The following is a 27,616-nucleotide window of genomic DNA, read 5'->3' as shown; positions in this document are numbered from 1 at the left end:
CTCTCTATAAGTGCTTCGTATATTTTTTACTTTGAAGACATTTGGTTGAAATCAAAGACAAATAGCAGAATTCTGATACTCTATACTTTAGTTTGGGAAGGGTGAAAAGAGGAACAATGTAAGGAATTCCCCCTTATTTCCTTATGAGCTCCCCCCAGCAGCACTACATCATGAGCAAACCTGAGTCACAACAATCAATGAGAATAACAACAATACTGCACTCTAGAGGCTTAAAATGAGTTTATCAAACAAGAAAAATTGTTCAGAAAAATAAATATTTATACACATTTTCATATTTCACACATTACCCAGTATGAAACCGTCCTGATGTACAAAAGATGGAAGGCTGCAAAGAAGACAACAGTAGAGGTAGTTTTTCTTTTGAAACAAAACAAGCACACAAACATGTAAAGAAAGCAGAAGTGAATTGCTGTTCCCCAATAATGAGCTTACAGGTAGCCAACTTTAAAATTTCTGCTCTATTGTTATAGTCACATTGATGAATCCAAGTCAGATGTTTGTTCAGTTGATCTGGAAACAGCTTCAGATGTTACAGTTAAAAACCAATGACCAAGCCAGAAATCTGGATGTAGTCACAGACTCAGACGTTAATTTTAAAAAACACATTAAGACGATTACAGACTACTATCACTTCAATAATACATCATGAATTAAAGGTGTCAGCTGGACCTGGAAAAACTGGTCCATACAACAGTGTCCTCACAGGTCTCCCTAAAAAAATAACTAGACAGCTGCAGCTGGTTCAGAACACTGTTGCTAGAGTCCTCACTAATACCAAGACAGTGGATAATGTGCTGAATGTCTAGAACACGCTGGTGATCTTCTCATTCAGTAAGGCCATCTAGACCAGGTTTTCCCAAACTTTTCAGCCCACGACCCCCAAAATATTGGTGCCAAAGACTTGCGACCCCCACTGTCCCTCAAAGTGATTTAATGTGGCTTCATTTAGCTGGTCTGCAGAAAATTAGCCTACCTATATGAGCATGTGGCTGTGTTTCCTGCACCGTTATGAATGAACCTGCTGCTACTGATGCTTTTGATAATTAACTGCTCACTAACCCAGAACTTAGGAGTCATCTGGCAAAAAGAAAGGCAGAAAACTCATTACACTTTCTATTTTCAAGAGTTTATTTCAAGCTTAGGTACTGTTTTTGTCGATATTTTTTACTATAATGGGTAAAATGTACTAGTTTTAGATAACTCAAAAAAAAAAAAACATTCTGGAAGACATCTCCCGACCCCCCATATGTGTCTCACTACCCTCAAGGGGGTCCCGACCCACACTTTGGGAACCCCTGATCTAGACCACTCAGGTTTTCTGGGACAGGTCTGCTTTCTGTCCCCTGATTCGGAACCAAACATGGAGGAGCAACGTTCAGTTTTTATGCTCCAAATATCTTTAACAAACTCAAAACATAAGGTCTACTGAAACTCTCTGTTCTTCTAAATCCAGGTTAGAGACTCACCCATTTACAGCAGCCTTTGAATGGATTATTTTTACCAATTATCTTCATATCTATTCTCATACCACATCACTGCACTGTAGCTTCTATGCCTTTATTTTAAATTGGTCTGAATTTTGCCTTGAAGGAAATGTTTGTAATCTGTGTGCATTGAGACAGTTGTTAATTGAACCAATCAAATTAGTCTATTCTTAAAAACAGTTCCAACACTTTTATCCAGGTCACAATCCCTCACTGTAGTATTATTTCTCTTTACTTCAGAGTTAATTTGTGTCCATTTTAGCTTCTGAATATGAATCTGTTGCATGTTCAGCCATCCAAGCACAGTTAAAAGAGTTCATCCTGTCAGAAAAGTCCAGATGGCTACTGCAGGGGTCACTTATAATTCATGTAATTTAGACAATGAATGACTTGGCATGGAGCTTAAGTTGTATAATAAGCAGCTTGGGTTGTGTAAGGAGAAAAAGAAACATACATAACTCAAATTAAATTCAGTTCATTTTCTTTGAATGATGAATGGAAAACAACACACTGCACATTAGTTAGTTTTGTGTAAAAATAACTTGCTCTGGAAGTCTCTCAATCAGAGGATAAAGATAGAAAATGCATTTCTATCTTTATTTATTTTATAATTATCCTTTCTTTTGCAGGAAATATGTCAAGAATTGTAATGGTTTACTTTTAAAAAGGAAAAGACCATGACGTACTGCCACAGGAAATACATTTGCCTTGTGTCAGTGAACACCTTGCTGAAAAATCCTCGTATCTCTCATGGTCAGAGCGCTCCGTTTGCGCTGTGTGTCATTGTGTGCCTGCGCAGGTTGCTGGGGTTGTTAAAGCTAGCAGTGCACAGACTGCAGGTGTACGGCTTCTCTCCAGAGTGAATCCTCAGGTGGATCTTCAGACTGCCTTTCTGTGTGAAGCGTTTCCCACACTGTGGGCATGCAAATGGCTTCTCCCCAGTGTGTATGCGCATATGGATGTTCAATGTGGCCTTGTTGTAGAAGGACTTGCCACAGTATGCGCAAGAAACGGGCAACTCACCGGTGTGACCTGCCCGGTGTGCGATCAGGTCTTCACGGTTGAGGAAGCGCTCACCACAGATGCTGCAGTCCAGGGATTTGTTGAGATTTTGAGGGGAGATGTTTTGCTGCTGGGGAAACTGGTTGATATGACTGAGCCGCCCTGCTCCTCTTACTCCTGTTTGTAATGCTTGATTTGATGCTGCTGAAGATGTCAGGGTGGAACTGTCTCCATCCAGTTGGCTGTTTCTCAACACTCCAACACTTTTATCCTGCCCCCCTCTGATCGGGGCTCTGTCATTGCCTCCAGAAATGAAATCAATAGAATCGTCATCAGGGATGTTGTGGTCAGGAGACAGCGAGCTAAAAGCTTGGAGTTGGGTGATGTTAAAGAGGCTGCTCTCCTCCTGCAGAGGCCCTTCCCCTCGCCCATGAACACTCACAATCCTCAGCCCCATATCATATTCTGACAGGGAGGAGGAACCAATGGGCTGTAAATTCCCTGTGGCAACACCACTCTGGGCACTGTGTCCAAAGACTTCCTGACCTAAAAGAAATCGACATCAAGAACTCAGGAAAGTTCTTGGCTTTGACTTAGAACACAAACAATTATTTGTAAGAAAAAACACTTTAAACCAAGTCAGTGTGTGCTACTCACCTTTATCTGGCTCACATTCTGCAATGTCGTCTTCGTCTTTGATAAGGATAACATCTGGGCTCTCCACATCTGCACACTAACACATGACAACAGAAAGAGATGAGAAAACACTTACACACAAAAAAAAACAGTGACTGAAAGCATGGGAACTTTGTGTGCTGTATTTACCTCCACCTGAGAATGAGCAGATGAATTCCTCCTCTCGGATTGTTGAGAAGTAGGAACAGCTTCTCTAACAGTCTTTTGAGCAGCTGGTGTTTTAATGACAACTAGAAGAAAGGAAGAAGAAAAAAAACAATATTACCATTTGTTTTGTGATACACGAGTTTGTGGGGTTTGGGTGAGAAGGTGCACAATAGATAAACTGTCACTTACATATGCTGAATTGTACAAAATTAAAAGCAAGTTTCTTGAATCCAGCTGATGTTCTTCAACACCAGAAAACCAGATTTGTCAACAAAATAATATAAAAACAGAGAAAACAAAGCTTTACATTTAAAGTCTGTAACCAGGCAATTTGTTTTACCTGAAAGGCTGACCCTGATGGTTTAAATATATGAAAACAACTTGATAAACTAATTAATAATCTTAACACAAACTAAAAATCATACACAAATTACTTAAAATAAAAGTCTGAATTAAAAAATGTGCTCACAAATGACAAGACAGGAGTCAAGAGACTCCTTTTTATGACACTGTAGTTGATACATTATCTTTGCTTAATATTGCATATATCTTGTTTTTTTACAATTTCATTTTATTTGTATTTCTATAGAAATATACAATTTTGTGGTGAAGAATTTTGAAATATACACTCCCAGTCAAAAGTTTGGAAACACCTTCTCATTCAAGGGTTTGTATTTATCTTAATTATTTCAAACACTGTAGATTAATACCAAATACATCAGAACTATGAAAGAATATATATGGAATTATTTAATTGACAAAATAGTGTTAAACAAACCAGAATATGTTTCATATTTTAGATTCTGTAAAGTAGCCCCCTTTTGCCTTCATGACAGCTTTGCACACTCTTGGTATTCTCTCAGTCTGCTTCATGAAGTGGTCTCCTGGAATGGTTTCTAATTAACATGAGCCTTGTCAAGAGTTCATTTTTAGAATGACTTGCCTTCTTAATGTGTTTGAGACCATCAGTTGTGTTGTTCAGAGGTAGGGTCAGAGGTGTAAAGTAACGAATTACATTTACTCGCGTTACTGTATTGAGTAGTTTTTTTGTGTGCTTACTACTTTTTAAGTAGTTTTTAAAATCTGTACTTTTACTTTTACTTAAGTAGCTTTTTTGTTTAGTATTGTAATTTCATACATTTCAAAACATATCTGTTACTGAGTAAAAAAAAAACGTAGGCTTAAATATGTCTGTGAAGGTTCTCAGTCATCCAGGTCATGGTAATCCAAAGCTTGATCCGTAAGGCAAGGCTTAAATAAAAAAAAAACAATAAGAAACACCACGCGAGAGACAACAACTTTGAAATTAAAATCTTTGTGTCCTTATTGCACTCCACGAGAGATCAGTTGTTAAAATAAAAGTAACTAAGTAACTTTACCTTAAAGTACATTTTAAACCAGCTACTTTTTACTTTGGGTACATTTTTAAACGGGTACTTTTACTTGTACTTAAGTAAAATTTCATCAAAGTGACAGTACTTGTACTTGAGTAAAATATTTCAGTACTCTTTACACCTCTGGGTAGGGTTAGTACACGATGGATAGCCCTATTTGACTACTGTTGTAATCCATATTATGGCAAAACCAGATTATATCATAGTTTTGATGTATTCAGTATTAATCTACAATGTTGAAAATAATTAAAATAATTAAAATAATTAAATAAATAAATAACATTGAATGAGAAGGTGTGTCTCAACTTGTGATCGGTAGTGTATTTCAGAAACATGAATATTTATCAGTAAGGCAGAGATAACTTTGATGCACATAATAAAAAAAGAGCTGTATAACCAATAGAACTTGTCAGAACATTATATAGAATATATATTTGACATATGGCAAATTACGAAATTATCAGTGATGTAATTAACTAGTGTTGTGAAAATCAACAGTTAGTAAGAGATGGCTATCATTATTTATAAAATCATTACACCAGCAGCTATAATACTAAAACAAATCTATATCTGATGTCTTGGACGGAGTGATCTCTTTATGGCTAAAGGGACAATAATAAATGACGTTTACGCCACGTGGTAAGGAACTGATGTTTATTGTGAACTTGTTGGCCATTTAAGTAATCGGCTTTTACATGAACGCAGGCTTTAACTACAAAAAGAATGCCACAGATTGCACTCTGTATTCATTTTCATGCATGTCTGTCACAGTTTCTGAACCTGCGACTTTACTTTTTGTTACTTAGGTGAGAAGTACTTTTTGAAGAGAGTTCTCTACCTAGTGGTTTAACCCTTGGCTTGGTGAGGTTTCCTTTAATCTGGGAAAAGCGGCTGGCCGGTCGGTTCGTCCTGGTCTGCAGCTTCAGGGAGAAAAGCTCACTCCTCATCACCTTCATCCTCATCTTCAGGGTTTCGTTTTCCTTCAGGCTCTGGCTCAGCTGTACCTGGAGGGACACCGAGCTCGCCGAGAACAGCTGACTGATTTCTGTCACCGCCGCTTTAACCAGCACTTCCATTACGGACACAAGCTGGGACTCCAGGTCCAGACTCCCCGGTGGTATGTCTGCAGACATGTTTCACACTGCTGACGCCCAGTATTATGTTTGGAAAAATTACGTGTGTTAGCTCACAAAAGGACGCAATGGTCTTCCGGTAGCATGTTCCTGGTTACCGTAACTCCTAGGAAGCAGGCGCAGGTATGGTTGATGTTTTCCAGGTTCACTGCTTTTCTAAACTGGCGTCAAGTGAACCGGTTCACAGTCGAATAATTGATCAGCAGATTAATCCAAAATTAAGATTATGATTACTTTTAGAGGATTAGGGCCAGTGGGAAAAAAATAAAAATATGGTCATTTTTTAAAAATTATTATTATTATGAGAAAAAAGCGAGAATTCTGATATTAAAGTCAGAATTCTGACTTTAATATCAGAATAACAATAATGATAAAATAATTTGACCTTGTTTTTTTCTGAGAAAAAAGTCAGAATTCTGATTTTAATCTCAGAATTCTGACCTTAATCTATTCTGACTTTAATCTCAGAACAACAATAATAATAATAAAATAAATTTGAATAAATATGAATGTTTAAGTAATAACCAATGACAAAGTGAACTGTCTCATTTTTCTTTTCTTTTTTATGTTGTAGGCTACCTTTATTTTGAATGTTTTTTTGAGTGTACCCAAATACCTTAAAGTTGATATTATTAATGCATACACATTAAAAACGGAATCTAAAAAGTGTTTAAACCACCTTAGTCAAGTACTCGCCATTGAAATACTACCGTCAAGTGAGCAAGTGTTGGCTGCCAAAGCACCACAGAGTTAGTTTTTTGCTGCGCAAACATATGGTATATCATGGTAGAAAGAAAAAAAAGCACGGTGACGAGAGGAAATCACATGACATTGAATTTAAAGAGAAAATGTAAAAATAAAAACCTAGTGACTTATATATAAAAAAAATAAAAATGGTTTCAAATAACATATTTTTTCTATTACTAGCTTTTGGTATTATCAATCAACGGAGGTTGGGTGGCTTTGACTAAGTCAAAATGACTTAACTAATCAGAGGTATCTTGAAACTGTAACTTTATTAGGAATCTTATAAAAAAAGAAATATGTTTTTTGAACATTTAGGCTATAAAAACGGAGTTATCTTTTTTTGCAAATGAACTCCATATACATATGTTACTGAGGGCTTTCAATATTATTAGATAATAATAATAATTATATTCAGGCATTACAAAACTAGTTGAATAAGAAAACATGCTGGTGTATTGGCGAAATTTTAATAATGTATTGTTCAATTTTTTTACAGTGTCTTGTATTGATCATGCCTGCAATAATTAAAAAGGGTAAGTTGAGGGAGTATTTTTTGGAGTAATTTGCAAACCTTTAAAGACCATTAGGTCCTTAAAAACTGGTGTTTTTTTGGTGTTTGAGCCTTCTTAAGAAAATTATTATTCAAAACGTTATTAAAATTATTACAATGTTATAGCTAGTTGCTGCCTTTTGCCATTCTGTCCCTGGGCTTTTATTTTGTCATTTTCTGTATTATTTTAATGTTACGTAATTTCCTCTCGTCCCCGTGCTTCTTTACCGTACTCTACCACGTACATGCGCAGCAGAAAACTTAACGCTGCCTGATATAACGGTGCAGCTCACTTGACACCAGTTTCTCATCTCCGTTGCTGGCTAATGTGATGACGATAGTTTTTATATTATGTTACAAGTAACAAGCATTCATGAATATTAACAACTTTAAATTGTATTTGAGGAGTAAGTGCAGTTGGTTAGATGTTAATTTGAAATCTCATGCAGTTGACGGATGATACAGGTAACTTCAGTAGGCTTTGTTTATTATTTGCTTGTGTATTCGTAAATACAACAGATGTAAATCTTTTTAACTGAACAATACAACTCTTTTATTGAAGTGCAAGCGTTTCTTGGCAAACCTCACATCATAGAACAAAATGAAAAACAAAAGGTTTATTATTGAGTTTTAAACTTTTCAGTGGATTTAAACCTTTAATGAAGTGGTGTCTGTTCATTCTCATCAGGAGAAATAACTCGGATACACAAAACCATAATCTCATACATTCTCACATACTAGTTTGTGAAGACTAATCTGTGAAGATTTACAAAGTTTGTGAACTATAAAACACTAGTGTACCTTTTTTTTTAAAAAAAACATCAGTTTTGTCTTAAATTCTTCTGTTAACCTTTGCTAAGCATCATTTATCAACACAAAGCTTTTCTTGCACCACTTTCTCTCACAAATTTATTATTCCATTATTTTTCCTATAAATACACAGCAAATAGAAGAACAGTACATTTCTGCACTTAGGGCTCAAAACACCTCAACAAATGAATAAAGAAAACACAGCTTATAGCAAACCTTAAAACGTATAATATAAACATGACTATTAAAACATTGCCAACAATTGAGCTGACTCTCAACCTGATGTCCTTCTATTCTTTGACAGTAGTCAGTACAACAACCAAACTAAGACTTACTGATCACAGTACATCAACCATCAGCCTCTTTTTGGTCTTTTCACTACTTCACTTTGCCATCATTATTTATTTAGGACTCTGCTTCGACTGACACTGCTTCATCTCCCTCCATCTCACAGCTAGTATGTGTTTTCTCCTCTTCACCAGTTCCGTCTGTCTCTGTATCCTCTCTCTGTGTCTCGTCTTGGCTCTCCATCGTCCCATTCTCAGCAGACTCTCCTTCCTCTTTCTCTGGTGACACCGACCCTGCTGCATCTTCCCCTTTATCATCTCCAGCCTCCTCTTTCTTCTCCTTTTCTTTTTCCTTCCTCTCTTTCTCTATTTTGGAGAGGCTGTGGCAGAGGGACTGGACATATGTGAACACACACATGGGGTCAGGGTTTTTACCCATCATGATCATGTCCTCTACTTCCAGCAGAGGGCAGCAGTCAGCCAGGGACCTGCCGGGGAGGTGACAGGGGACATGAAAAAGAGACACAACTGAGGAGGAGGAGGGACAAAGAGGTAACAGTCATTACAAAAACAGAGTGCTCCATCCACTCAAATGTGGCCCATGGTAACATTGTGCATCTTTGTCATACCTAGAGATTAAGTATCAATTTACATGATTTTGGATGAATATATTGGTGTGTGAGTGGTGCAAATGAACCATAACAGTAGTTGCAAATTTAAATCATTCTTTTCAGAGGTACTGGTTACAGCCACTTTAATTCTACAACAGTCAAATGTCCCTTTTCTTACTGGTGTAAGGTTTTCTGTCACAGTAAACTTTGTTGCACTATATTTTCTGTGTATAGTGTATAGAACATTTCTAGAGTGAGGCCGTTTCTCTCTCTGAGCAACACAGAGAGACTAATGCACGCTTTTATAACCAGCAGCCTGGACTACTGCATTGCTCTCCTTTCTTGTCTTCCAAAGAACAGAAACAAACAAACTGCAATTAATACAAAATGTAGCAGCAAGAGTTTTAACAAAGACCAGATGGAGAGCACACATTACGCCTATTTTAAAATCTTTACATTGGCTGCCTGTTTCTTTTCGTATTGATTTTAAAATTATTTTACTAGTTTTTAAGGCACTGCATGGCCTTGCACCAGACTACATATCAGAGATGCTTTTAGTGTATAAACCAAGAAGGCCTCTCAGATCCTCCACCTCCTCTCTTTTAGCTGTTCCTCATAACAGAACAAAACATTTGGTGACCCTGCTTTCAGCCATAACGCTCCTAAACTATGGAACAGCCAGCCGGAGGATCTGAGAGGAGCTGACAGAGATATTGAGACTTTTAAACGTAAACTAAAAATGTATTTAGTCAGTCTGGCTTTTATGTAGGGTTTAACAATTTTATTACTTACCTTTTACTGTAATATTGATTTAAATGTTATGTATGTATTCTATTTCTATGTATGTATTCATTCTTTTATTTATTTTTATTTATCTAATCAGTTTTATTGATATTTTTAGCCTTAGTTTTATTTCAACTCTTATCCTTACCCTTTTTAAATCTAGTTATTTTAACTATTTGTATTCTTAATTTTGATGCTTTAACTTGTTTTAATTACACATATTTTATTTTTAGTGTGCATTAGTCTCAATTTTATTTGAAAATATTTTAATTTTAATATGTATTATTATTATTATTATTATTATTATTATTATTATTATTATTATTATTATTATTATTATTATTATTATCTTCCCTTAATATGTCTTGCCATTGTTTTGTTTCTGCTTCTTTCTTGTTTTTCAATCGCTGTAAAGCAATTTTGGTTGCATTTGATTTGTATGAAAGGGGCTATATGAATAAAGTTTGTTTGATTGATTGATTGATTGATTGATTGATTGATTGATTGATTGATTGATTGATTGATTGATTGATTGATTGATTGATTGATTGATTGATTGATTGATTGATAAAGACAAAAAGAAGAAAGTATTCAATTCTCCATACTCTGCAGTTTGGAAGGCCAGAGTGAAGTTTTTCGCCCTCTCCTTTGGACTCAGGGAGCTGAAGTCAAAAGCATCAGGAAAGAAACGATGGATCAGAGCACAGAACGCCAAGCCATCACACCAGGATGACGAAAAGTTTTCTATGTTGACACCCTAAAACACAAAAGTACAGGAAGATGTGACATGAAAAGAAAGACAGAGCAAGTACATCCAAACCAATGCATAATTCCCTTTTAATTCTCTGGAATTCTTGAGATCTCATGAGTCTGCTTTAAACTGTGGGATCACCTCGTAGTTGCGAGTCTTGTTGTGACACCACTGGAGCATCTTCTGTTTGATTGTGGCTCCTGTTGCTGAAGCTGAAGCTGACTTCTGGATTTTGAAGTTGCGTGGTATTGGTGTCCTAAAAATGGCACAATTTTGCACAGTTTTGAGTGAAACCTTTACAGACCATCGTTTATCATGACTATTTTAATCTGTTTAGGATGTTGGGTGTCGCACAGTCACTTACTCTGGAGCCCCCTGCTGAAACTTGGCAATGATGTCGTTTTTAGCAGCCGCTCTAATGGAGCGAGCAGAGGGTCTCGGTCTGGAGAGAGAGGAAGGAGGAGGACCACTCTTTCTTTTTGGTTTCCCTTGCTTTTCCACTTCCTTACTCTGTCCTTTATCTTTTGTTTCCACATTTGCTTCCTTCACTGTTTTCTTCTTCTCCGCCCCTTTTGCGTCTTTTTCATTCACATCTTTTTCTGCCTCTTTTCCCTTTGCTTCTGTCTTTGTCTTTTCCTCTGTTTCACTCTTCATTTCTTCTTTGTTTTTATCCTTCATCTTCTCTCCCTCTCCCCCAGTCTCACAACTTGTGACCTTTTCCACCTGCCCACCTTTCTTGTCCTCCTCACTCTCCCCCTCATCATCTTTTTCTCCACTCGTCACCTTTGGATCCTTCGCATCTTTATCCTGTCCAGCCTCCTCTCCGTCACCTTCAGCCTGCTTTGATGCAGTGATCTCAGGCTTGTCTGTATCTTCTGCCCCGGCCTTATCTACTTCTTTATCTGTTTCTGAATCCTTGTCCACCATTACCCCCTGACCTTCTGCTGTGTCTACCGCTGCATTCTCTCCCCCCAGGTCTTTGCCCTCCTCCAGCTTTGGTTCATCTGTCTGGAGTATAAGCATGTCAAATAGAGTTTACGCAAATATGACAATTCATCTACAAAGACAATCTGACCAACAGGTTACAATGCATTCCTACAAGTCTAATTCACGTTTACAACTTTTACATCTGACTTTATTCATCTTTTCTACATTGTTTATGTGAAAAATCATTCTAAATAATGTTAAGAGCACTTCCGCCTGTGTTAAAAAACAGAATAACCATTTGTTGGTGGCACGAGAACAACTAAAGCATCTCCAGGATGATAATTAAACAATTTAAACTTCTGAGGAGAGATACAAGATGTTTGTAGAGTTAAACGTTTCCCAACTTTTTTTTCAGACATGCTTGCGCTGACCATCATGTAACATTCTTTACATTTTTCTTCACAGACCAAGAGGAGCTCCTCATCACCCCATCATTCATGATTGAGTCACTTGCAAATTAAAGAGAAGCACAGCTTTAACTCAAAACAATGTAACAAACTGTTTGCTCACACCACATACTCTCTCTTCATCCAGTCATTTATTTATACACACTTGTTTACTGTTGTTTAATTTGATGGTCTGGACGACAATGAAGGTGTTTTTTTTACTAAAGCATACTATGCATGCTTGTGTCTTTGACACAATGCTGACACTAAAAAATCTCAAACACTGGAAAAAATGCCCTCCAAAAACAAGAAAAAAATCTTATTTCAAGGTACTTTTAGAGAATACTACTAAACTGTGATCTTAAAATTAGCAGGTAAAGTTTATTTTAAGCAATATTTGGCCAGTATTTTAAATCTTAGTGTCTCAGAATAAGCCAGGAATGCTAACAATTAGTATTTTTTCACTTAAAAAATATTTTTGCACTAATACATGAAATGTATTAGTGCAAAAAACTTCTTCATTTGAGATATATTCGCCTTAATTTGTGTTGTATTATATTATATATTATGCACTTATCTAGGTTTAAGACCATCTTGTACTTGAAATAAGATGACAAAGTTTAATTTGAGCATTTTGAGATATAATGTCTTCTCATAGTTAGCTGGATATACGAATATTCAGTCATGTTGTTTTTTAGGAGAAGCCAGCTATGCTCAAAAGTTGGTGTTTCATTGTGTGAATGTAGTTTGAAGATGTATATTTTGATCTGATTTAGAAGAAACAGTTCCTGAAAACTGTAACCCACCCTTAAAAACAACAACTTTTCGTTCTTTCTTTCTTTCTTTCTTTCTTTCTTTCTTTCTTTCTTTCTTTCTTTCTCTGATAGATTCTCCAATGAAATGCATTTACTTAAATCAAGTAAAGTGTTTGTCTTAATTCAAGATTATTCGTCTTCTCAAATAAGATCTCAGCTTGAAAATGTATGAAATGTAAAATAAACCTTGTTTCTTCTAAATTACAACTCATAAGATCATTTCAAGATTGTTTGACTTAACAAGATATTCAAGATGCATTGTCTTAAAACAAGTTCCTCTATCTTGCTCAAATGTTACTTGTTAAGTAAATTTATCTTGAATTAAGTGGGACAAGACATTTTGACTAAAAATGAGACAATTTAACTTGGTAAGATTTTGAGTTTTTGCAGTGAATGATATGAATGAAAGTAACTGAAGGACCTGTATGAGTGAGAGCTTTATTCCTTCACTGCAGAGATACATTTAAGTTTCTGTTTAATCTACAAAAGCACCCTGTAGATTAAACTAATCTGATGACCGTGTTGTTAGGACCATTAAGAGGATAATATCAGTGTCTGAGATAACATAATGTAATATGTGCCTAAATTAGCTTCCTCTCTTTACTCTAGGGATGACGTGGTCACTGAACGTAGTGAGCAGAACGTAATGTGAGACCCCTGGCTCTATGGGATTTGTTGAGTATCTCAATCATTTGAATGCTGTCAAGAGGTCAGACTTCAGATGGAAAGTTTGGCCTTTATTAGTTTTAAAATCAGCCTACACTAACACAAGGTCAGATTTATTCCAAAGAAAGAGTTTACAATCTTATTTGGTTCTGCATTCAAAAGATATCACAAGTCGTTTCTGGTGCCACAAGTAATTCACCTGAGAAAGACACATTGGCATTATTAACTTGAGGGTCTTACAATCCTTCTCGACACTTTTCTAAAACCAGCAATTTCATGTCTTATCCAGAAAAACATTTAATTCAAAGATTGATCTGCTTGTCTGAAGTGCTTCATGTTTCTGTTCAAATGTCAGCATTAGGACCTGCTGCAGGAACAGTCACATCAGGTCAGGTGTTACAGCAGTGACTCATCGGAGAGAAAAGGAAACTCACTCACAGTAGTGTGTTTGGAGGGGATGAGCATGAGCATTACTTTGCATAGCTTGTGTGTCCCTGTGTAGTATGCTCTTAAGCCAGCAGCACAAACAGGTGTAGCACAGCCTCTCCTTTCATGCTGCCCAAACACAACACCTGCTATGCTCACAAATGCACTCAGTGTCTATTAATGGTACAGGTTGTTGCACTAGCCATGTGGGTTTAACAGAAAGAAAATGTGTCTTTTTTTAATCTGTGGTCAAAAAATAAAATGTAAAAACACAAACCTGGTTGTTGTTGTTGTTGGTGTCAGTGTGACTGTTACTCTCTGTGGACCCAGACGGCTCCTGACTTTGCAATTCTGCATCCATGTCCTGAACTGTCTGCGAATACAAGTCTGAATCAGCCTTAATGAAAGTAGTCCAAGACCTTTATAATGATCTCTTCCACCTTGTGGAGAAAGTTTTCATTCAGTCAAAGAGAACATCATCTTCACTGGAGCCCTGCTTCAAGTCTCACTCTCTCCTCGCCTCTAACCACTTGACTTTATGTCCTGGTCCTGTCTCCCTGTCTGCCCGTCTCTGTCGGCACTCCCCCCGTGTCTGAGATGTGTGTGTTGGTTTGTGGATATCCGCCTTCACCCCAGTTCTCCCAACAGTCCCCACCCTCCAGTGAGTGAGGATTCCTTTGCTTCTTTATCTGACCTTTCAAACAACACATGGCCCAGAAATAGACTCACAGTGACATAGGCATGGACCATTGGGCCAACAGCTGCGTCTGCTGTAGAAACCATGGCTGTACACACACATATAAAAAACACATGGATGTATGCAGTCAATTAAAAGAAAAATAAAATGCAATTGAAGTTATCTTCTACTTAACAAGACAGTCCAATGTGCATTAAAACAGGACAACATCAGGTTTGAATGTCAATTTCAAACCGTTTTTAACTTGAAAAAATATGTTTTCACCATAAAAATAACGTGCGGAAACAGTCAAACATGAGAATAATGTATTCAACAGGGCTAAACACAGGATCACAGAGTCTGCTGGTACATATGTCAAATTGGTGTCAGAGTTCGACTAACACTGGCAGAGCTAGCAACACAGCAGGTAAACATCCACAAACCTGTGATGGCACAGCCTTGCTCCAGTCGTGTGGTTTTATGCCAGGTTAAGCCCGACACAGCCTACAACAACGTTATTTCCAATTTCTAGATCAAAATACAGACCAACATGTCGTACTACGAGATGCCATCTGTCATCTGTTCATTCTTTTTGAATATAAACTTCACCATCTTGCTAATGATGGAATAAGTTTTCCAATGGTGTAAACTCAAAACTGGTAGATATACTGTACATGTGGCTAGACATTGGATCATAGGGCTGTCCAACCTGAACTATGTTACTATTCATTCAAGTCAAAGCAGATGGTTGTAAAAATAAATGTCTATTCCCTCTCTGTCATTATCTCCTCCAAACCCTTACCCCCTCCCTCTCCTCCCCTCTGCTGTCTTGGGGGCTATAAATGTGTCAAAGCCTTCTTGTGTATCCATCCCACTCCCTCTCTCTTTCTAAGTGTGTGTGTGTGTGTGTGTGTGTGTGTGTGTGTGTGTGTGTGTGTGTGTGTGTGTGTGTGTGTGTGTGTGTGTGTGTGTCTTTACCTCACATAGAATCATGTTGAACTCATGCATAGTGTAGCTAAATGTTGATCAGAACACCACAGAGTTTCAAATGATAAACCCTGACATGATTTGAATACACAGCCTCCTGATTAGGGGTCAGACGGGCTAAAGATGCTACAGTACTGTAAGTGATTATTCATGTACAAGTAGTTAGCTGTTTACGAAGGTCAAAATTTTAGATCTGAAAAAGCAACTGGACTTCGTAGAAAGTCTTGAAGACATTTAACCTCTCCCCCAAAGGGCTATCTTCTCAGACAAGCTTTGAGTTGCAATTAATTGAGATTCTTGAAGATGCTTTAATTGGGAACTCTATACAATGCTTGACCCTGACGTGATTTGAACACGCAGCCTTCTGATCTGGAGTCAGACGCGCTACCGTTGCGCCACAAGGTCAGAAATTTCAGGAAGAAACAGAGCTTCATAGAGAAAAGGCTTGACTTAAACAGCATTGAAAAGATTCTTAATTGAAATTATGTTCTTCTACTTATGTCAATTATGAATGTTTCATAAAGACCAGAATAAACAACATAATGTTGAATTAAAGGGAAAAGGACGTTGAAAAGAGTAAAGTCAGTGATTACTATCAAGGTACAAGACCAGGTGTTGGAAGAAGCCCTTTGGAGACAAACTGACTATCTCTTAATTTAAACAACATTCATTTTCAAGTCACCAACTTACTTAAGAGAGCATTTTTGAAAGCAATTGTTATTCTGGAACACAGTTACCACAACGCATATGGCATCCTTGACCCTGACGTGATTTGAACACGCAGCCTTCTGATCTGGAGTCAGACGCGCTACCATTGCGCCACAAGGTCTGAAATCATAGGCAACAAGAGAGCTTCATAGAGTAAAGGCATGGCTTAAAAATCATTGAATAGATTCTGCATTGCAGTTTTGTTAATTTTGTTTTTCAATTGTAAGTATTTCATAAATAACAGAATGAGTAATGCATTAAAAATAATAGATTTTGGGTAAAAGAAAAAAAAGTGTTCAAAGAGTAAAGTCAGTGATTACTATTGAGCTACAAACCCAGGTGTTGGAAGAGGCCCTTTGGAGACAAACTGACTATCTCTTAATGTCACCATCATAAGTGTTCATTGTTTTGTAATAATTCATTTTATAATTATTCTTTTTTTTAATGAAATAGTAACTTAAGAGAGCATTTTTGCAAATAACTGCTAATTTTGACAATGCTTTCTCTAAAGACTTCAGGATTTCTGACCCTGACGTGATTTGAACACGCAGCCTTCTGATCAGGAGTCAGACGCGCTACCATTGCGCCACAAGGTCAGAAACTTCAGGAAGAGACAGAGCTTCATAAAGAACAGGTTTGATTTAAAAAGCATTGAATAGATTCTGCATTGCTTTTTTGTTAATTTTCATTTTGTCAGTAATGATTGTTTGTAAAGACCAGAATAAACAACATAATATTGAATTAAAGGGAAAAGGATGATGAAAAGAGTAAAATCAGTGATTACTATTAAGCTGCAAGACCAGGTGTAGGAAGAAGCTCTTTGGAGACAAACTGACTATCTCTTAATTTAAACAACATTCATTTTCAATGCACCAATTTAATTAAGAGAGCATTTTTGAAAGAAATTGTTATTCTTGAACATGCTTTCCCAGAACACTTTGGCATCCTTGACCTTGATATGATTTGAACACGCAGCCTTCTGATCTGGAGTCAGACGCGCTACCATTGCACCACAAGGTCAGAAGTCATAGGCAACAAGAGAGCTTCATAAAGAAAAGGCTTGGGTTAAAAAGCATATAATTCTGCATTGCAGTTTTGTTAATTTTGTTTTTTTAATTGTTAATATTTCATAAATAACAGAATGAGTAATACATTAAAAATAATTGATTTTAAGTAAAAGGAAAAAAAGTGTTGTAAAGAGTAAAGTCAGTGAATACTATTGAGCTGCGAGGCCAGACGTTGGAAGAGGCCCTTTGGAGACAAATTGACTATCTCTCCATGTCACCATCATTTTTCTTCGTCCTGGAATAATCCATGTACAAGTGAACTCTTTACTTAGGAGAGAATTTAATCATAGATTTGTTATTCTTCACAACGCTCACCCCAATGCATACGGCATCCTTGACCTTGACGTGATTTGAAACGCAGCCTTCTGCTCTGGCGTCAGATGCACTACCGTTGCGCCACAAGGTCAGAAGTTTCAGGAAGAAACAGAGCTTTCATGAAGAAATGGCTTGACTTAAAAAGCATTGAACAGATTCTGCATTGCTATTTTGTTAATTTTCATGTTGTCAGTAATAACTGTTTGTAAAGACCATAATAAGTAATGCAGTAAAATAATTAACGTTGGTCACAGGGAAGTAAAGTCTGAAGACCTAAAGTCATATTATTATTGAGCTACAAGGCCAGGTGTTGAAATAAGCCCTTTGGAGACAAAGTGACTTTCTCTTAATGTCAACACCATGATTTTTCTTTGTTTTGTAATAATTCATTTTTTAATGAAATGGTAACTTAGGCTACCTTTGCTTTCTCTAAAGACTTCAGGATATTTGACCCTGACGTGATTTGAACACGCAGCCTTCTGATCTGGAGTCAGACGCGCTACCATTGCGCCACAAGGTCAGAATTTTCAGGATGACACAGAGCTTCATAGAGAAAAGGCATGACTTCAACAGCATTGAATAGTTTCTGCATTGCAGTTTTGTTAATTATGTTTTTCAATTTTAAATATTTAATAAGTAAATAAATGAGTAATGCATTAAGACAATTGATTTTGAGTAAAAGAAAAAAAGTGTTCAAAGATTAAAGTCAGTGATTACTTTTGAGCTGTAAGGCTAGATGTTGGAAGAGGCCCTTTGGAGACAAACTGACTTTATCTTAATGTCACCATCATATGTTTTCTTTGTCCTGGAATAATCTATGCACAAGTGAACTCTTTAATTTGGTGAATTTTGCATAAATTTGTTTTTCTTGAACACGCTTACAACAATGCATACGGCATCCTTGACCTCAACGTGATTTGAACATGCAGCCTTCTGATCTGGAGTCAGACACACTACCATTGCGCCACAAGGTCACAATTTAAATACAAAAACAAAGCTTCATAAAGAAAAGGCTTGTTGTAAATATAGTAGATTCTGCATTGCAATTTTGTTCATTTTGTTTTGTAAATTCTAAAGGTTTTTTGAAAAAAAAAAAAAAAAGTAATTCATTAAAATAATTCATTTAGAATCACAGAGATGAAATTTGTTGAAAGAAGTCCTGTTAGTGATAACTAGAGGCACAAGGCCAGATGTCGTAAGCAGGCCTTTGGGGTGAATTTTACTGTATCTTGATGTGTACAGGATGATTTTTCTACCTTTTCAATTTTTGTGATTATTTATCATCAAGTCAACAGTTAACTTCAAAAAATATTATAATGAAAATGCTTTCACTACTGAGTTCAGCATCCTTGACCATGACATGATTTGAACACGCAGCCTTCTGATCTGGAGTCAGAAGCACTACCATTGCGCCACAAGGTCAGAAACTTTAGGAAGAGACAGAGCTTCATAAAGAAAAGGTTTGATTTAAAAAGCATTGAATAGATTCTGCATTGCTTTTTGTTAAGTTAATGATTGTTTGTAAAGACCAGAATAAACAACATAATGTTGAATTAAAGGGAAAAGGATGTTGAAAAGAGTAAAGTCAGTGATTACTATCTGCAAGCTGCAAGACCAGGTGTTGGAAGAAGCCCTTTGGAGACAAACTGACTATCTCTTAATTTAAACAACATTCATTTTCAAGTCACCAATTTACTTAAGAGAGCTTTTTTGAAAGCAACTGTTATTCTTGAACATGCTTTCCCAGACCACTTTGGCATCCTTGACCTTGACGTGATTTGAACACACAGCCATATGATCTGGAGTCAGACGCGCTACCATTGCGCCTCAAGGTCAGAAATCATAGGCAACAAGAGAGCTTCATGAAGAAAAGTCTTGACTTAAAAAGCATTGAACATTTTCTGCATTGCATTTTTGTTAATTTTGTTTTGTTTTCATGACTAGAACAGAATGAGTAATGCTTTAAGATGATTGATGTTTAATAAAAGAGAGAAATGTGTTCAAAAGAGTACCACCTCCACCAGCCACATCACACCTTTCATGCAGCAACTCCACTGGCTTCCCATTAAGTACCGCATCATTTTCAAGATTCTGTTACTCACCTTCAAGGCCATCAACTACTTAGCTCCTCAGTACCTCATTGACTTCCTCCATACAAAAATACCCACCCATAGCCTCAGGTCCTCCTCTTCCACCCAACTCACCCTCCCACCTGCTTGCTTGACCACAATGGGGTAGAGAGCCTTCAGTCGCTCGGCCCCCCGCTTCTGGAACTCTCTCCCCCTGGACGTACACAATTTGACCTCTCTCACCACCTTCAAATCCAGCCTAAAAACTCACCTTTTCCACCAAGCATACTCACTCTAATCCGTCTCTTTGGGACTGGAATGACCCCCCCCCTTTCATTTTTCTAGTATTGTATTCTTTATTCTAATGTATTTATGTATTGATTTACTGTTGAGTGTTGCTTTTATTATTGCTGTGTTGTAAGGTGACCTTGGGTGTCCAGAAAAGCACATATAAATGAAATGAATTATTCTTATTATCTGCTGGTGTTTGTCCACTGTATTTGATCAAGTTAAAAGTCAACACGGCATCTATCAGGAGATCTAAGAGCACTTCATGCTTCCACCTGAAGGTACAGATTTCCTTTTCCAGCCGGACAGAACCTACTTAAAGTGCTAAAACTAGAGAACTTGTGGGGTATAAGAGATTGCGACAATGCTGATTTTTGAAGCTTGACTTTGGTTGTAAATCCTTTCACAGCCAGAAAATGTCACCAGCAAGGCAGAGTCAGAAATATCCATCTCAGAGGCTGCCTGAGGAGAAGTGCCTGCACATACGAAAAAAAAAAAAAAAAAAAATCCTTACTTATTTTTGTGCATTGCCTTTACACTGCTTGGCAGTACCTGCACCCAAATTGACTTGAAGCTCTTTGTTCCTCTTACTGATCTTGTTTCCTCTTGTCTAGATCTTTGCTTGTGTTGTTCTTGTTCTCGTATGTACGTCGCTTTGGATAAAAGCGTCTGCTAAATGACATTGTAACATTCAGATTGTGTCCAGTACTTATTTGACGTCAGATGAACCGCCTCATGTCCAAGTGGAAAGAGAGGCACGACTGGATAAACAGTGGAAGATACTGAAAGTTGATGTGGCTGACTTGCTGGATGTTTACGCCAAGCTAACCAAAATCAAACATCTGAAATTATTTTAGATTGAGATTTTTAGGCTTTTAATACTTCCCTTTGCCTGTAATCAATGTAGATTATATGAACCTTTGATTAGATTAACATTTTAGTGATACCTGTTGTATAAAAGTAAGTTTTTGGACGCAAATTGAACATGCAACCCTCTCAAGTAGTAAGGTGTACATTTTCTCCTCCGCACAAATATTTTTAAGATGAGAGTTGATGTTCCCTATACTCCCCTGAACCTGAGGCCCATACAATTAAGCTGGATTTGTGGTCAGTGTAGAAGCTGGGAGGTTTACTAGTGTAGGTCTCATCTACTTAGAGTTCGATCAGCAGGCTAACTCCATATGCATAATGGTCTGGCTAAAGTGCTCAGTCAACCATTGTCAGTTGTGACAAGATTTTAAAGGTTGCCAATATAGAATAGTTAGCCATGAGTCTTCAGTCTGATGCCCATGTAGAAAGACAACCCGAGTTTTAAATTCAAGTTCAGACAATTACAGTTTAACACCCAAGGAATCAAAGAGAGTTAAGGTAGTTTCAGAATCTTTATTCAAGTAAATTCATTTTTCTGCAGCAGGTATCCACCATCTAGTATTTACCCTGTAAGAAAAGAGAAAAATCAGTACCAAGCCAGGTAAGACAGTCACAGTCAATGTGCTCATAAATGCTACCCACCTTGCCCTTAACAGGTGCAGCTATGGGTTGCTGGGGCTGGGGGACTCTAACACTAATTTCCTGAAGAGTGTACTGGGGAATGTAGTATCTCTGGTAGTGAACATCTTGGAAGTTGTCTCTTCCTTGCTCATAGCTGCTAGAAGAGTGAGTGATGGTGCCTGGAGGATACTGGCCAGTCATGAACATGTAGTCGTAGTAAGGATGAACACCCCAGGTTCCAACCATGTCAGAGTTTGGCTGAAGCTCGCTGGTGTATTCTACTGAGGCAGCTTCTTCCACCAGAGGGGAAGGAGCAATGTAGCCTTGTGCTCCAGTTTCCCTCTGGGAGGCTCCATGCTCATAGCTTCCCTCATAACCAGACAGGTCTCCTCCCTGGTACACTGGTCCTTGTGGTGCACTCAGAGCCTCAGGAACACCATAGCCTTCATCTCCAGTGATGAAGCTGAGAGGTTGAACAGCCCAGTTGACATCTGAGGAAGCAAGAAAACGGTCATGTGCTGAGTCTTTTAATTAAACTTGCAATTGTAGAAGCTTATAAAGTTACAGTACCTTGTGGGCCTTGCTGAAAGCCTGGTCCAGTCATGGCAAAGTTAGCTGGGTTAGGGACTGCTGCCTGTTGGCCTGCTCCAGAATGGCCAACAAGTGATGCAGAGAGTCCCCGAACTGCAGGTTGAGCAAATCCAGTCTCTTCCTCAGGCTGGTAAGACAGGCCTGATGCGCCTCCAGAGGGAGCATAGCTGGATGCCCCAGGAGCATAGCTTGATGCCCCAGGAGCATAGCTTGATGCCCCAGGAGCATAGCTTGATGCCCCAGGAGCATAGCTGGATGCCCCATGACCAGATCCAAAAGTAGGCACAGCACTTGAATAACTACCACCAGAAGTGCTGGGATCATAGCCTGGTCACAAGATATTTCAGTTAGTCACTAAAAATGTTCAGTACAATGCAATCTCAACAACAGTTTAGGATACTTTACCTGTCTTAACAGGAAGGCAGCAGATCTCCACAATCAGCAAGGCAAAGAGGGAAACACTGAAACAAATAAAAGGAACAGTAAGCAGGTGTAGTTCAGCAAAAAAAGTTAAACAGTCAAAGAAAATGAACAATTACTTACCTTGTGAAGACCTGAGAAGAAGCCATGTTGATGCTGGATAGTGATGCCAGACACTGCTGTACCAAAGAACTGTGAGGCTTTATATATGTCTCAAAAGATCAGCCTGACCAATCAGGGCCTAACGAGTTAACGACAGACAGCTGCTGGTGAATGGGCTCTGCTGAATGGTTGGTAGAGCAAGCATGAGCAATTAAGGCGTTTTTCGACTGCAGGAACTTTATCCCAGATCTAGGGACTTTACCCCTGAACTACGTGCTCCAGAGGAACCAGGGTCGAAACGTAGTTCAGGGATAGATAATCTCCCCCATGGAAATCCCCTGCTATGGGGGTAATACTTTTCAAAGGTCCTGGGACTTTCGTTTAAACTCAACGGTGTTTGTGGAGTTTACACTGGGCGGCTGTGGCTCAGTGGGTAGAGTCAGTTGTCTAACAATCGGAAGGTTGGGTGTTCAATCCCAGCTCTGGCAGTCACATGCCAAAGTGTCCTTAAGCAAGACACTGAACCCTGAATTGCTCCCTCTGTTGTTCAGAGCTGTGTGAATGAGAATGAGTTAGATTAGCTAACACTGATGGTCCCTCACTGTAGCAGCCCCTTCCATCAGTGAGTGAATGGGTATGAATGGGTGAATGTGATGATTAGTGTAAAAGTGTTTTGAGTGGTCAGAAAAAGTGCTACATAAGTCCAAGTCCATTACAAAAACACAGAGGGAGTTCTTGGGAATGCATACTAGTTTAGTTTTTTATTAAGATTTCAAAATATTATTCAATATAATTTTTTTTCTCCATACGTCACTGCCCTGATTTGCACAATCTACCCGGGACTTCAGCCCAAGGTCAAAACGCCGACAACAATTTAGGCACATGAACCTTTTAATTCTGGGGAAAGTAGTTCTGGGGCTAAAAGACCCCGGAACTCTTAGTCGAAATGCACCTTTAGTGTAACTTCGGACAGGTGAGAGCAGTGTTTGCTCAGGGTGTTTGCAGAGGCTGAATTCAGGAATCAACCTTTTTTAGTTTGAAGACACCTGGCTCATACTGTGTGCTGTTCAAATTGTTCAGTTTATGTAAAGCTGGATTTATTCAATCAGATGTCCAAACTGTGACCCTTGAGACACATTACCTTTTATTGACAGACATGTCTAAAACATTTGGTAGATAAAAAAATGGAAGGATAAAACATGGGTTGAACAAGTAACCTGAGGTAACTGTTTGATCATTGAATTTAGATATAAGGACAAAACAACACAGAGCCAACACGCACTGAGAACGCGTCCGACTTTGTGCCAAGTATGCGGACACAACTCTCACTTTGGTCGTACAGGGATTGGATAGCTCGCAGTAGCGGCCCCCGAACTCCATACTCCCATAGTACCCCCCACAAGAGCCCCCATGGTTCTTGTGACTTCTCTAAGTCCACAAAACACATGTAGACTGGATGGCCAAACTCCAATGCCCCATCCAGGAGCCTCGCAAGGGTAAAGAGCTGGTCCACTGTCCCGCGGCCAGGACGAAAACCACATTGTTCCTCCTGTATCCAAGGTTCGACCTCCAGTGTGATACCCCTATAATTGGAGCACACTCTCCGGTCCCCCTCTTTAAAAATGGGAACCACCACCCCGGTCTGCTACTCCACAGGCACTGTCCCAGACCTCCACGCGACACTGAAGAGGCATGTCAGCCAAGACAGCCCAACAATGTCCAGAGCTTTCAGCATCTCAGGGCGAATCTCATCCACCCTCGGCGTCTTGCCACTGGGGAGCTTTTTGACTACCTGAGTGACCTCTGAAAGGGAAATGGACGAGACCCCCCCCCCCCCCGGGTCTTCAGTCTCTGCCTCCTCTTCGGAGAACGTGTCGGCTGGATTTAGGAATTGCCCTAACTTCCTCCCACATAGGACACCCATGTCATTATGGATTGTGATTGTTTGACGTCTTTTTTACATTACACAAATGTGATCGTTTTGCTTGGACAGCTATCCCCTTGACCCAACCTCAGATAAGCAGAAGAAAAATGGATGGACAAACAGAGCAGTTTTCAAATTGTTTATCACTAACACTTTTTGGGGGTCCTTCTTCCACAGTGAAACATTACAGGTCATTATCTTGTACTCTACAGAAATGTGTATTTAATTATAACATAAAGCACCAACCTATGAGCAAATGATAAGCCTCTCATGTTAACTGGTATGAGAATAACCATCATAAACACAGCCCCTCCTTCATTACAAAGTACAGTTTAACAAAAGAGCTGCATTTGAAAAATGGAAACCAAATTTCCCTCCCCAGGATAAATAGTGATTCTGAATAATGTTTTCGGTATACAGCAGCACTGCTGGGGATCTTGGATCTTACTAGTGTAGGTCTCAACATCTTAGAGTTTGATCAGCAGGCTAACTCCATATGCATAATGGTCTGGCTAAAGTGCTCAGTCAACCATTGTCAGTTGTGACAAGATTTTAAAGGTTGCCAATATAGAATAGTTAGCCATGAGTCTTCAGTCTGATGCCCATGTAGAAAGACAACCCGAGTTTTAAATTCAAGTTCAGACAATTACAGTTTAACACCCAAGGAATCAGAGAGTTAAGGTAGTTTCAGAATCTTTATTCAAGTAAATTCATCTTTCTGCAGCAGGTATCCACCATCTAGTATTTACCCTGTAAGAAAAGAGAAAAATCAGTACCAAGCCAGGTAAGACAGTCACAGTCAATGTGCTCATAAATGCTACCCACCTTGCCCTTAACAGGTGCAGCCATGGGTTGCTGGGGCTGGGGGACTCGAACACTAATTTCCTGAAGAGTGTACTGGGGAATGTAGTATCTCTGGTAGTGAACATCTTGGAAGTTGTCTCTTCCTTGCTCATAGCTGCTAGAAGAGTGAGTGATGGTGCCTGGAGGATACTGGCCAGTCATGAACATGTAGTCGTAGTAAGGATGAACACCCCAGGTTCCAACCATGTCAGAGTTTGGCTGAAGCTCGCTGGTGTATTCTACTGAGGCAGCTTCTTCCACCAGAGGGGAAGGAGCAATGTAGCCTTGTGCTCCAGTTTCCCTCTGGGAGGCTCCATGCTCATAGCTTCCCTCATAACCAGACAGGTCTCCTCCCTGGTACACTGGTCCTTGTGGTGCACTCAGAGCCTCAGGAACACCATAGCCTTCATCTCCAGTGATGAAGCTGAGAGGTTGAACAGCCCAGTTGACATCTGAGGAAGCAAGAAAACGGTCATGTGCTGAGTCTTTTAATTAAACTTGCAATTGTAGAAGCTTATAAAGTTACAGTACCTTGTGGGCCTTGCTGAAAGCCTGGTCCAGTCATGGCAAAGTTAGCTGGGTTAGGGACTGCTGCCTGTTGGCCTGCTCCAGAATGGCCAACAAGTGATGCAGAGAGTCCCCGAACTGCAGGTTGAGCAAATCCAGTCTCTTCCTCAGGCTGGTAAGACAGGCCTGATGCGCCTCCAGAGGGAGCATAGCTGGATGCACCTCCAGAGGGAGCATAGCTGGATGCCCCAGGAGCATAGCTGGATGCGCCTCCAGAGGGAGCATAGCTGGATGCCCCAGGAGCATAGCTGGATGCCCCAGGAGCATAGCTGGATGCCCCATGACCAGATCCAAAAGTAGGCACAGCACTTGAATAACTACCACCAGAAGTGCTGGGATCATAGCCTGGTCACAAGATATTTCAGTTAGTCACTAAAAATGTTCAGTACAATGCAATCTCAACAACAGTTTAGGATACTTTACCTGTCTTAACAGGAAGGCAGCAGATCTCCACAATCAGCAAGGCAAAGAGGGAAACACTGAAACAAATAAAAGGAACAGTAAGCAGGTGTAGTTCAGCAAAAAAAGTTAAACAGTCAAAGAAAATGAACAATTACTTACCTTGTGAAGACCTGAGAAGATGCCATGTTGAAGCTGGATAGTGATACCAGACACTGCTGTACCAAAGAACTGTGAGGCTTTATATATGTCTCAAAAGATCAGCCTGACCAATCAGGGCCTAACGAGTTAACGACAGACAGCTGCTGCTGAATGGTTGGTAGAGCAAGCATGAGCAATTAGTGTAACTTCGGACAGGTGAGAGCAGATGTATGCAGTGTGCTCAGGGTGTTTGCAGAGGCTGAATTCAGGGATCAACCTTTACTGAGCGTTGTTCAAATCGTTCAGTTTATGTAAAGTTGAATTTATTCAATCAGATGTCCAAACTGTGTGACCTATGAGCAAATGATAAAAAGCCTCTCATGCTAACTGGTATAAGAATAACTGTCAAACACGCAGCCCCTCCTTCGTTACAAAATACAGTTTAAGAGCTGCATTTGTAAAATGGTAACCGAATTTCCCTCCCTGGGATAAATAAAGTATTTCTGCTTCTGATTCTGAATGATGTTTTCGGTATACAGCGGCACTGCTGGGGATCTTGGACCCCATAGAAAAAGTGTCACATTGGGCCCAACCACTTCGCCACTTCGTAAGCTCTGATATTTTAGTCCTGCTGTCACTCATTGGCCCTCAGAATTGCCCTAACTTCCTCCCACATAGGACGCCCCTGGAATTATGGATTGTGATTGTTTGATGTCTTTCTTACATTACACAAATGTGATCATGACTCTGCAGTTTTGACCACACCAAATGGGAGATTTTTTGTGTGTGTGTGTTTCTAAAACTAAGTAATTCACACATATGCTGGTATTTGATTGATAGTTTGTAATGCTAGGCCTGGTAAAGGTAAGTTCCTGTCTAATCACATTTCATCAAAACACTACACTAGTCTGCAAAGTAGCATGTAACAAATAGTAGAGGTAGTAAACAAATAAACCAAGTCAGTAAAACGTGCCATATACAGTATTACCTTACAATAAAGCAAGGTAAAATAATAATGTGCCATTAAGTAGAAGTAAATAGTAGTGGTGGGCATAATGATTCTGTGGTATCGATATATATCTAATAAAATATTGATACTAATTAATAAATGTGAAATAAAAGCGCATGTGTCACTCCTGATTCTTTTATGGTAACTTACTTCAAAGTGTTGTACCGACAAATTCAGAGACATCATGATCACAGTGTCATTTTAACAGTAGGCATGGTGAAGAGGCTGTTTGAAGCTTTCCACTCATATAATTTAAATAGAGGATGTTTATTATTTGTGTTATTCTAAATTTATTTCATTGTTTAAAAAAGGCCAGCAAAGGA

General features: G+C 38.9%; 4 protein-coding genes, 1 long non-coding RNA gene and 4 other non-coding genes across 10 annotated transcripts; 1 reads left to right on the top strand and 8 right to left on the bottom strand.

Moving 5' to 3' along the window:
* Positions 1–225: 225 nt before the first annotated feature.
* Positions 226–6,086, bottom strand: LOC117817867 (zinc finger and BTB domain-containing protein 17-like). The gene is made up of 4 exons (XM_034690672.1): positions 5,583–6,086; positions 3,333–3,433; positions 3,165–3,240; positions 226–3,053 (listed from the first exon to the last, which is right to left on the bottom strand). The coding sequence occupies exons 1-4, from the start codon at positions 5,875–5,877 to the stop codon at positions 2,260–2,262; spliced, it is 1,266 nt and encodes a 421-aa protein (XP_034546563.1). The 5' UTR covers positions 5,878–6,086; the 3' UTR covers positions 226–2,259.
* On the top strand, positions 5,376–11,917 carry LOC117817875. Its single transcript, XR_004632243.1, has 3 exons — positions 5,376–5,861; positions 8,735–8,823; positions 11,809–11,917. It is a non-coding gene; the product is annotated as an uncharacterized LOC117817875 (long non-coding RNA).
* smtnl1 (smoothelin-like 1) lies at positions 8,122–14,463 on the bottom strand. Its single transcript, XM_034690671.1, has 6 exons — positions 14,426–14,463; positions 13,974–14,069; positions 10,781–11,424; positions 10,558–10,672; positions 10,271–10,422; positions 8,122–8,759 (listed from the first exon to the last, which is right to left on the bottom strand). Exons 1-6 carry the CDS (start codon positions 14,444–14,446, stop codon positions 8,390–8,392), a joined length of 1,398 nt encoding a protein of 465 aa, XP_034546562.1. The 5' UTR covers positions 14,447–14,463; the 3' UTR covers positions 8,122–8,389.
* A 1,229-nt stretch (positions 14,464–15,692) lies between these two features.
* On the bottom strand, positions 15,693–15,764 carry trnaw-cca. Its single transcript has one exon. It is a non-coding gene; the product is annotated as a tRNA-Trp (tRNA).
* A 352-nt stretch (positions 15,765–16,116) lies between these two features.
* On the bottom strand, positions 16,117–16,188 carry trnaw-cca. Its single transcript has one exon. It is a non-coding gene; the product is annotated as a tRNA-Trp (tRNA).
* Positions 16,189–16,591: 403 nt separating this feature from the next.
* On the bottom strand, positions 16,592–16,663 carry trnar-ccu. The gene has a single exon. It is a non-coding gene; the product is annotated as a tRNA-Arg (tRNA).
* A 1,234-nt stretch (positions 16,664–17,897) lies between these two features.
* Positions 17,898–17,969, bottom strand: trnaw-cca. The gene has a single exon. It is a non-coding gene; the product is annotated as a tRNA-Trp (tRNA).
* A 3,205-nt stretch (positions 17,970–21,174) lies between these two features.
* On the bottom strand, positions 21,175–22,527 carry LOC117817246 (DNA-directed RNA polymerase II subunit RPB1-like). The gene is made up of 5 exons (XM_034689822.1): positions 22,432–22,527; positions 22,294–22,349; positions 21,868–22,215; positions 21,319–21,788; positions 21,175–21,243 (listed from the first exon to the last, which is right to left on the bottom strand). Exons 1-5 carry the CDS (start codon positions 22,455–22,457, stop codon positions 21,232–21,234), a joined length of 912 nt encoding a protein of 303 aa, XP_034545713.1. The 5' UTR covers positions 22,458–22,527; the 3' UTR covers positions 21,175–21,231.
* Positions 22,528–25,015: 2,488 nt separating this feature from the next.
* Positions 25,016–26,384, bottom strand: LOC117817245 (DNA-directed RNA polymerase II subunit RPB1-like). Of its 2 annotated transcripts, XM_034689821.1 has the most exons (6): positions 26,306–26,384; positions 26,168–26,223; positions 25,955–26,089; positions 25,709–25,879; positions 25,160–25,629; positions 25,016–25,084 (listed from the first exon to the last, which is right to left on the bottom strand). In XM_034689821.1, exons 1-6 carry the CDS (start codon positions 26,329–26,331, stop codon positions 25,073–25,075), a joined length of 870 nt encoding a protein of 289 aa, XP_034545712.1. In that variant the 5' UTR covers positions 26,332–26,384; the 3' UTR covers positions 25,016–25,072. The 2 variants fall into 2 exon arrangements, with proteins under 2 accessions (XP_034545712.1, XP_034545711.1); XM_034689820.1 differs by having other exon boundaries at positions 25,709–26,089.
* Positions 26,385–27,616: the final 1,232 nt, after the last annotated feature.

This window comes from Notolabrus celidotus, chromosome 8 (genome assembly GCF_009762535.1).
Source record: "Notolabrus celidotus isolate fNotCel1 chromosome 8, fNotCel1.pri, whole genome shotgun sequence".
Taxonomy (NCBI): domain Eukaryota; kingdom Metazoa; phylum Chordata; class Actinopteri; order Labriformes; family Labridae; genus Notolabrus; species Notolabrus celidotus.
The sequence above is the reverse complement of the archived record's forward strand: the minus strand, read 5'-3'. Positions and strand labels throughout refer to the sequence as shown.

Coding starts and splice junctions, on each gene's coding strand:
- LOC117817245 (XM_034689820.1), bottom strand. CDS start 26,331: ATGGCATCTTCTCAGGTCTTCACAAG. Junction 26,224..26,305: donor TCTTCTCAGGTCTTCACAAG/GTAAGTAATTGT, acceptor TATTTGTTTCAG/TGTTTCCCTCTTTGCCTTGC. Junction 25,630..25,708: donor CTTTCAGCAAGGCCCACAAG/GTACTGTAACTT, acceptor TTGCTTCCTCAG/ATGTCAACTGGGCTGTTCAA.
- smtnl1 (XM_034690671.1), bottom strand. CDS start 14,446: ATGGTCCATGCCTATGTCACT. Junction 11,425..13,973: donor CCAACAACAACAACAACCAG/GTTTGTGTTTTT, acceptor CTTATACTCCAG/ACAGATGAACCAAAGCTGGA. Junction 10,673..10,780: donor TTTCAGCAGGGGGCTCCAGA/GTAAGTGACTGT, acceptor TGCCATTTTTAG/GACACCAATACCACGCAACT.
- LOC117817246 (XM_034689822.1), bottom strand. CDS start 22,457: ATGGCTTCTTCTCAGGTCTTCACAAG. Junction 22,216..22,293: donor CTGCCTTCCTGTTAAGACAG/GTAAAGTATCCT, acceptor TCTTGTGACCAG/GCTATGATCCCAGCACTTCT. Junction 21,789..21,867: donor CTTTCAGCAAGGCCCACAAG/GTACTGTAACTT, acceptor TTGCTTCCTCAG/ATGTCAACTGGGCTGTTCAA.
- LOC117817867 (XM_034690672.1), bottom strand. CDS start 5,877: ATGTCTGCAGACATACCACCGGGGAGTCTGGACCTGGAGTCCCAGCTT. Junction 3,434..5,582: donor GCCAAGGGTTAAACCACTAG/GTAGAGAACTCT, acceptor CCTTTCTTCTAG/TTGTCATTAAAACACCAGCT. Junction 3,241..3,332: donor CTGCTCATTCTCAGGTGGAG/GTAAATACAGCA, acceptor GTCATGTGTTAG/TGTGCAGATGTGGAGAGCCC.